The sequence below is a fragment of the Arachis hypogaea genome, chromosome 3 (genome assembly GCF_003086295.3).
Source record: "Arachis hypogaea cultivar Tifrunner chromosome 3, arahy.Tifrunner.gnm2.J5K5, whole genome shotgun sequence".
In the NCBI taxonomy this organism is placed as follows: Eukaryota; Viridiplantae; Streptophyta; class Magnoliopsida; order Fabales; family Fabaceae; genus Arachis; species Arachis hypogaea.
Genome location: NC_092038.1, coordinates 33,044,969 through 33,054,587, shown reverse-complemented (window position 1 = coordinate 33,054,587; position 9,619 = coordinate 33,044,969). Strand labels below are relative to the sequence as shown.

The following is a 9,619-nucleotide window of genomic DNA, read 5'->3' as shown; positions in this document are numbered from 1 at the left end:
AAAAATATTTTTAATAAAATAAATTTTTTTATTTTTTAACGTGTTTGGTGAATTTCTAGTAGTAAAAGTAAAAGCACTAAAAAATAAAAAAGACATCTTTTTTGAGAAGCTAAAATTTACATCTTTTTTTAAAAGATCTTTTTTCTTTAAAAAAAAGATATTTTTCACGTAATAAATAAACAAAAAAGTACTTTTATATGGTTATAACCAAACATAATTAATAAATAAAAAGATATTTTTGCATGAGATATCCAAACATAAAATTACTTTTACTTTTCTATAAGATCTTTTAAAAAACGATAACTTGAAAAAATATATTTTCTTAGAAACTCACCCAAATAAGCCCTAAAAACAAAAAAAAAATCAAACAAAGATTAAGAAAAAACACGTAATGCTGCAAAATTACTTGAAAGATGATAAACGTACATTCATTTAATTAAAAGAAAGAAAGAAATAAGGAAAAAAAGAAGAAAAAAAATGCATTAAAAGAAATATTTTTGTGTATTTGTAGCAAATTTTTTGTGTAAGAGTTCTAAATCTGAATTTTTATTATAATGAATTTGTGTCAATTCACATTTTAGTGTATTTTGGAAAACTTTCGGTGTATTTTGAAAAGTTTTCGGTGTATTTGTATTCTGATAAATTTTGCAAAATTCAAAACCCTTTCTCTTCTTCGTCCTTGTCTTCTGCTGCTGCTTCTTCTTTTTCATCAACATTTTTTTATTCATCTTTTTCTTGTTTTACCTTCTCAAGTTTCTTCTTGTTTTACCCTCTTAACAAGCATAAAAAATTAAACAAAGAAAAAGAAGAAACACATAAAATGCTATAAAATTACTTGGAAGATGATGAACCTACATTCATTCAACTAAAAGAAAGAAATAAATAAAAAAAAGAAAAAATGAATTAAAAAAATATTTTTGTGTATTTGTAGCAAAATTTTAGTATAAAAATTCTGAGTCTGAATTATTATTGTGATGAATCTGTTCCATTCTTGTTTCGGTGTATTTTGGAAAATTTTCGGTGTATTTTGGAAATTTTGCAGTGTATTTGTATTCTGATAAGTTCTGCATAATTCAAAACTCTTTCTCGTCTCCTCCTCCTCATCTTCTGCTATTGCTTCTTTTTTATCTTATTTTATTTTCTCATAATTATTTTTAAGAGAACAAAATTAAATAAAAAAATACATAATGTTGCAAAATCAATAGAAAGAGGAAGATGGAAATAAATGCAGTAACAATAGTAGTAATAAAAAGAATGACAACGAGGATAAAACGCCCAAAGACAAAGGAACACGAAGAAAAATGAGGAGAAATATAAAGAAAAAAGAGAAAAAGGAGGAAGAGGAAGAGGAAGAGGAAGAGGAGGAGGAGGAGGAACGCAGAAAGTAAAAAGAGAAAAAGGAGGAAGAGAAAGAAGAAGAGGAGGAGGAGGAGGAACGCAGAATATAAATATTGAAAAAAGAACGCAAAGAAAAACGAACGACCTGATTTCACGTACACTTTATGTAAGTGAGTTTTGTTAACTTTTGTTCAAAAACTATGTATGTGTAACAAGACTAAATTTTTAATCATTCATATTCTATATAGCTGATTTGTGTATTAAATAAATTTTTTTGTTTATGTACTCAGAATGTATAATAGATTAATAGATGTTTAAAATCTTGATTCATCTATACATTACACATTTCAGCAAATATTATATTTTATTAATTTAAATAAAAAGACCCTCAGGATTTAAGGTTTTGATAATACAAACTCGGTCCAGGAAAAAATAAAGTGATAACAAACATTTTTGTGAAAATCATTATATATTTGGTCGTTGTAGTCGGGGTTTACCGAGACCGTAAAACAAATTGCATTCTTGGGAACCACCATTTTTATAGCTATTTTAGTAGGATAAACTATAAAATAGACGGTTTTTTATGATCAATTTGTAGTAATTTTGTGCTTCGTCACGGACTTATGAGTAAGCCAGTGATGGGTCTGACTCTGATGCGTTGTAGTAGTAATCGAAATTAAAAATAAATGCTAATAGCTAGCTAGTTGTATTGCTGTATAAAAAAGAGTTTGGCAATTCTTGAATACTGTATTACATAAATTACATCACTGAAATGTTACAATTACAAAATCAACCCCACGCAGAGAAGGCTTTGGGCTGAAGAATCGTATGGATTTGAATGTGTTGGACAAAAAAATGGAACTAGATTCCTATCACTCTAAAATCAATCAATCATGAATGCACCAAACAATGAATAAACTGATCTACTAAAACCCATGCTTTCCCAAATGAGGTAATGAGATAAGAGGCAAGAGACATAATTGCCCTTTCCTAGTTATCAAATTTCCTAATTATCAATCATCAATGCACCAAACAAGAAATAAGACCAACGTCCTACAATGCCCATCCTTCCCAACTAAGGCAATAAGACAGACAGACACAGACAGATAGAATAGACACGAGTTGATGACCTTTCCACTAGCAATCAAATTTCTTGGGTTGATGCCATTGTGCCAAAGTTCTGGACAAAGAACTAAGGAATGAACCCCTCATTGGCAACCCTTTCTTACCATATAGATGTTTTCCACCCAAGTCTGTGAATACTGGATCCATGTCCTTGCTTCTTTGAGTTCTTTCGATCTGTGCATATATTCAAACAAATCAATTTCAACTGAGAAATCAGCTGCAAAAAGTTCATCTTGTCTTTCTATACAGGATATTACACAAATCTTTATCTAATCTGCCCCAATAAGATGGCATAAAGCATTGGACTACTTACCTTATGAATTTTCCCATCCTTCAAGTAATAGCGGATACCAGACCAATTTATAGATTGAGAAAAGTGAGATCGAACAGCAGATAAAGGGTATAGAAAGTTATCAACCAGGATTGCAACGAACACCTGTCCATGAGAAATCACTCTTTTACCAACTAGTGGAGCAGGCATATTTTTACATCCCTTAAAGTTTAACATATATATAAACTGCAACTTATTCTCACAGTATCGCATGCATTACATTTTCTATTTTCTACTTGATCTTACAGTTAACATGTTTTCATAGATTGGTGTTTCACTAGGTATTATATGTACTTACCGTTGTCAATCCTGCAGCTTGCTTTGTTACCAGTTCTTTTTTATAAAATATGACTCAATTGAGAATTTGCTTTTTGATGAAAAAATTGGAGTATAATTCTATCCGCAGAGTAAGCTTGGAGAAATACTTACGAGACCCCAATTATAGGAGGCAAGCGATAGTTGTGATGCCTCTGGAGAAAGCATGTTGCATAGCTTAACTTCTATCCTTGTCAAGTTCCACATAGAAAGAAGCTCAACAAGAGTGCAAATGGCCAGAATGGTGACCAATGATAAACCTATGAAAAAAAGGCATGTGTCAGAATGCAGGAACTGAAAATGTAAAGCTTAATAAGAGAGTTCTCCTAACTTATTGTTTTCTTTATGGTAAACTTGTTTAATTATTCTAAATATAGAAATGTCCCAGTAGGGAAAATGCGACTCATACTGCAGGAAGACAAATCTTATTGTTGGATACGATTGCATGTCATTTATTGCATAACTGGAACAATTCAACAAATAGCCCACCCTATAAGATTACAGTCAACAAACAGACAAATCGATTTCATTGTTCAATTTTAGTACCTCACAGTCACAGGTAGAAGGCAATGAAATAACAACATAAGCTTCTAATGACCTGCTTATATAAAAGTATTTTTATACGTTCCAAAATGACAGGTTTCCTGAGTGCTGCCAACTCATCTCCACAAAAAACATACCTACAAAGGGAAAGTAGTATGCTCACCACCGAAAGTGTAGGGTGTTTCTTCAACCGAGTATCCGTTTACATAAAATCTCAATCCTGCTGCAACATGAATCAATGCCATAAAATATGGTGCTACAAATCCCCATGACAAATAGCAGTGGGTACCGAATAATGCACGATTCATCATCCAGTTAACATTTGATATGTATGACTCCAAAACAAATGTTTGTTTCCTTAAGTAATTCCAGTATCTGCATATGTTAAAAAAAAAAGGTTCTAATGCCAAATATCGAAAGAGAACTTTAACTTTTAGAAGGGTGGTATCATATACATACCTTCCAAAGTTAAGATCACTTGCAAGGGGGTGAGGAAAGACAGCAACAGGAGGAGAAGTAATGAGCCTTTTGTGTGCCCCTGCACAGACAATATTTGGATTGTTAGGAATCATATTGGGCTTAAATATTGCACTACATTACAACTTGGTAGCTTATTAGTATAAATAGAGAGTTAAGTTAGTTTATATAAGGATTAAGGTATACAATTCTACTAGTGAAAAATATATGTTCTCTCTTCTCTCACTGTTTTCTGTCTTTTATCTATAATTTCAAAAGCAATAAACAACATAAAAAAAAAAAAGAAAGACATAGGAGAAGTAAAAAGCTAAACAAGTAGGTCCACTCTGTTATAGTTGACTTGCTGTCAGTTCAATACACTTACTCTCTAAAACATCACAAATATCAGACATGAACATTTTTTGGTCTATTGAGCAAAAAAGGAAAACTTCTTCAAATGGTAGTGCAAAATGTGCATTTGTGTAAGCATCAAAGAGTACAATTTAATGCACTAGATTGTTAAATCTTCTTAAAAACAATCTGTTTTTTTTTATACAATAATCAATTAATGATCAAAGTGTTTAACCAAAGGTATGTACCAGATATGGCTGCAAGGGTCATATCATCAGAATATCCACCATCTTTAAGTCCTGATACCACTCCATAACGGTCTTGCCTAAAATCATCAGCATGCATCTGGAGAGAAACTAAATAGTTGGAATGATTGTTTTCTCAAAGCAACAAAAGGTACTAACAGAAAAAAAGGTACAAGGCTACAAGCTACTTGCCATCATACACCCTCCCCACAGGAAGAATGTTTTTCCACCAGTTGCAAAGCCCATTGAACAAGGCTGTAATGGAATGATTGAAAAAGGATTAGAAGAAATGAGATTGAGAACTATAATTAAATATTTTACTATATTTCATAAAGATTTGTTTAAAAAATGCTAAGAAATCAAATTCAATTAGTTCAGCTTCATTTACAGATTTAATTTTAATTTTTAAGCAATCCCATACAGAGATATGCAGTATAAAGATAAAAGAATCAAGATATAAAGCCACTTGTGTACCATATGGTATTCATATATGCAGTAACTCCCTAGACTTCCGGATGGCAAATCCAGCGGGTATCCAGTTTGAATAAATATCTGCAAAGCATCAAAGTAGCAAAGGTCGTATTCAAATAATTTGGGAACGTAAAACCGTAATTATTCTAAAATCAAACACTTTGAAAAGGAAAACAAAAGACAAATTTATACATCAGGGTTCTTTTCCATCTCACGAGTGAGTGCTCCAATTGATCCAGGATGTAGCCTAACATCATCATCCAAAAACAACACATACTTGGTATCTTTGTGCATTCTCTCCACTCCAACCTGCTCAGGTGCCAATACCAAGTTATACTACGTAAATTCCATCTAGCATCCATCAAGGGCAGGCAACAAAAATATCTTAAAAAAGAAATCATCCTCGATTTTCATATCAAATATGGCAAGTCCAATCCATAACACATGCATTTGCATAGGAAGTTTTATATAGAGGAGATACTTCCCAACAACTAATAGTACTAGGATCATCACCAATCAACATTAATTTCTGTTTGAAACAAGACTGTAGTTAACGGTTACTAATAGAGCATGGAACATGGACCTACTTTTTATTCGAAAAGACGATCAAAATACATGTTAATAAAATTACGTACCAACTGATTGTGAATCTTTTGACTACAAGTTGTCGACAAACCAGCTACAATGATTTTAGCATCAACGTAATCCTATATATATCAAACAGGGATCCAATTTAGTGAGATGCAAAGAAGAAAATCACATACTGCCAAAGGAGCAGCAGATAACCAAAGGACCAGAATCAACCCTAAATGAGGGCATTTTGCTGGTTCCAATAGGGAAATTGAAGTAAAAACCAAAAAGGAAAAAATAGAAAGAAGATCTTGTGGACTTATTTTACCTCAAATTCTAATATTAGCCGTGATACAGCATGGTAAGCAGGATCCTCTGTACTTTCTACCACAAAAAGAAATTCTAGAGGGCCACCATAAAGAGATGTTATCTGCATAAACCAAAACTTTCTATTGAAATGAAAAGTTTATGGGGGAACCTTCTGAAAGAAAAAGGTACAACAATGGTTAACACTAAACAAAATAAACTGCTACCATTAGTTAACAAGGATTTTCTAACATTACAATAAAACCAATAGTAAAACTTTATACAGATTACTGAAAAACAGGAATAAGTAGTATTCCTGCAGTACCAAGAAACCAAACAACTTACACTTGGAAATTAAAAATCTGGATAATGCATAATAAAGCATGTGAAATACATAAATACATAATAAGATTAAGTTAAACTTTGAATTTCTAAATCATAATTCATAGAAAACTTGAAAAAGCAAATGTAGCCTAGAACGCATAGCACCATCAGATAACTTCCGGTAATGTGTTCTCTGAGTTCTCACCTGACTCCTCCAATTATGCAGATTGTGTTCTCCAAAGCCTTTTAGGGGCATAACTACTGATACTCTTGGAAGATTGACCTGATTGGAGTGCTCAAGTTCATTAATGTCATGATAAAGGAAAGGAAAGCTATTGCCATTCCTCATAGCATCGTTCATTTGCTTTATCTCTCTGTTCCTGTGACGGGGGAAAATACCGTAAATTTTTCATTGATGTGACCATGAAAGTAATCTGAACTTTGTCATTAGCCGTGAATACCTGACATAAGCAGCAAGAGCCCAACCCAAAGCAAGTGCTAAACAAATTAAACATCCCTGAGAAAAAAAATTGTAGTTTTTATGACATGGATGGTAGCACGGTAGATTTTCTCCTGAGCATCATGGGGCCAGGAATACAGAACAAGATTTCAAGGAAAATTAGAAACCTTACACAAGATCAATAAGGCAAGATCAACATCGTTTATATTTAAAGGCTGTCAAGTCATTAATTTATCAGGCATGTATTCCAATACGTAAGGTTGCATTACCTCGTTCATTCATTCCACTTCATTCAGTAACCATGAAATTTCACTTCAGTTAATCGCCTTGAACTTGGGTAAAGCCTTTTTAATAATGTAGAAGTAGAACTTTGTATCTCTAAATTCTACAATGTTGCTTATAGTGAAGTATATTCTAGATGTGACTTCAAAGCCTACTAGGTTTCTCAACAACAGGGATTGCGGATATCAAGTCATATATGTGAACATGCCACGGTAGGATGCAAACTTATTTCTCAATTCAAGTATGATTATTGAACGATAAATTCAGTGAATACATTCCAGTGAATCACACGCCAAGAAACAAACGCAAAGTAAGCCACCAATCCTAATCCAAAACTAAAATAACAATAATAGTTTAGCTGTGCCCCACTGAGACTCCATTGTGGTCTCTAAAGAAATAAAGAAACCAAAAAGTGAGAAGTTTGGTTGTTGTAACCAAAATTGTATCAAGTTCACATTGTATCTCCCGAAATTCTATCAGGTCACGGTTCGTGAGATGATAGGAAGGAAATAACATGTAACATTGAACAAGAATTACCTCGCAGAATCTGACAACACCAACTCACCAAGTGGTATAAAGAAATGACCATAATTGAAACTGAACAAAAAAATAGAGAGATAAACAATAGCAGTTGAACTGAATTTGCAGTCAAATAGACGACTCAAAAGCTCGTTCGGCTAAACAATTGCCGCAAAAGGGGGTAAAATGGAACATTTTTTTATTAATGGGTATGTGAAAAAAATAGGGAGAGATAGAGAAAGGGAAGGAGAGATGGAAAACCTGGATCTGAATGAAAACGGCGAATGGAGTACAAAAGATCCTGCTGAGGGAGAAGAGAAACCAATCGAGAGTGTCCAAGGAAGGCATTGTGTAAGAGAATGTGTTGTTGGGTCTCTCTTCAGAAGAAGGAAACAAGCATAGCAATTAGCAGAAGCAGCAGCAGCAGCAACTGGGGAAGAGAGAGAAAGAGAAATGTTAACGCAACGCACAGCACAGCACAGCGCAACACAGAACAAGCTGGGATGAGAGAGAATGAACGGAAGAAGGAGCTTATGCATTATGATGGTCAGACCGCCTAATTTTATATTTCCAACTTAACTATATAAAATAAATATTAAAAATAAATTAAACAATATATATTTATTATATAACAACTATCTTAATACTTAATTTTTTTTGTATATACATAATATTTTACTTTTTAATTTTTTTTAGGCCTTAATTTTATTTTATTTTTCTTTTCTTTTTAGGCCCCTCTCAAAAATACTCGTGTAAGAATTTTATCTTCTAAAACTAAAATACCTTAAATTAATTCATAAAAGATATTGTCAATTAAAGTAGTCATTCTATTGTTAGGTGATAATATATTACACAATTATTTATTTAATTGACAAAATAAATACTCTGACTTATATTAGTATCTTTTGAGAAACTAATTTAAAGTATTTGGCCTTTTGATAACCAAACAAAATTATATATGATTTTTTGAAAATATTATAACTATTAACCAAATTTATATTAATAAAGTCTCTTTCAAAAAAAAAAAAGAAAAAAATGAAGGTCTGAAAGAGAAAGTTTGGAAAAGGGAAGGATAAAGAAGACTTTTAGATTTTTTTTTTGTTAGAACAATAATTAAAGAATTTTAACGTAATGATTTATTAAAATAAATATCTTTAATCATACAATAACTTAACATTTCATTTTCGTTTCGAAATTTGTTTTGAATATTGTGAGTTTGTGACTGATGAAGAGGGGGAGAGACCGTTGGATTGGTGGTTATTCATACGTTTGAAGGGAACAATGGTAGCATGCAAGGTGTCACGTGCTTATTCGGTCTTTAATCACCCAATAAACATGAAAGATGCTTTTCTTAGGATCCGAATATTATTCCTCGCATTTATATAGTTCTTTATTAGTTATTATTATTATATATTTGAACCCTTAAATTTTCTTCTTTTTCTTTTTAAAAAAAGATTATTTTACAACCTATAACGACAACTAGAACACGGAAGTTTGCACATGCCCCTTTCATATGTGTTATTACTTACGTTACATGTAACTTTTTAACATATAGAGCAATGCTTAATCTTACTAATTAGAAAAAAGATGTGATTAGTTCACAATATAATAACGTGTACCCTCATACCCAGCATATCTCAAATTAATTTTATTTTTGGAAGTGGAAAATAACTTTCGGATTAGATTTAGCTAGAATCATTGAAGCAAATTAAGTACAATCATCCTTTATTTAAAAAAAAAGGAGATAATAAGAGATAGTACAATAGTGGAGGACAAGAGAAGCAACTTCGAGGGTGCAATTCTCTGTCCAAATATTCTAATCTGATCTATCTCTGCCACAATTGTATTTGTATCCTAATCTATGTGAAGGGCTAAAGAAAGCCATGTTAAATGATCCTTCTTTCTTTGTCCTTATGGTACAAAATTAGTTCTATTAATTTTTGTTGTCAGATGGATTGGACAACCCTCAATCTTAAGCATTAC

At 32.1% G+C, this 9,619-nt stretch overlaps 1 protein-coding gene across 2 annotated transcripts; it reads right to left on the bottom strand.

Annotated features, from left to right (window-relative positions):
- Positions 1-2,065: 2,065 nt before the first annotated feature.
- Positions 2,066-8,191, bottom strand: LOC112790184 (uncharacterized). Of its 2 annotated transcripts, none has more exons than XM_025832454.3 (14): positions 7,898-8,191; positions 6,837-6,948; positions 6,581-6,755; positions 6,074-6,175; positions 5,811-5,882; positions 5,368-5,484; positions 5,179-5,256; positions 4,897-4,959; positions 4,708-4,804; positions 4,112-4,190; positions 3,816-4,027; positions 3,224-3,369; positions 2,777-2,899; positions 2,066-2,637 (listed from the first exon to the last, which is right to left on the bottom strand). In XM_025832454.3, the coding sequence occupies exons 3-14, from the start codon at positions 6,734-6,736 to the stop codon at positions 2,476-2,478; spliced, it is 1,407 nt and encodes a 468-aa protein (XP_025688239.1). In that variant the 5' UTR covers positions 6,737-6,755; positions 6,837-6,948; positions 7,898-8,191; the 3' UTR covers positions 2,066-2,475. The 2 variants fall into 2 exon arrangements, with proteins under 2 accessions (XP_025688239.1, XP_025688238.1); XM_025832453.3 differs by having other exon boundaries at positions 6,837-6,892; positions 7,898-8,190.
- Between the last annotated feature and the right edge of the window lie 1,428 nt (positions 8,192-9,619).

Excerpts from the sequence above, each read along its gene's own strand:
- LOC112790184 (XM_025832453.3), bottom strand. The coding sequence starts at position 7,984 with ATGCCTTCCTTGGACACTCTCGATTGGTTTCTCTTCTCCCTCAGCAGG. Across the intron at positions 4,960-5,178 it reads GCATATATGAATACCATATG|CCTTGTTCAATGGGCTTTGC; the intron begins GTACACAAGTGG and ends ATTCCATTACAG. Across the intron at positions 2,638-2,776 it reads AGGATGGGAAAATTCATAAG|ATCGAAAGAACTCAAAGAAG; the intron begins GTAAGTAGTCCA and ends ATATATGCACAG.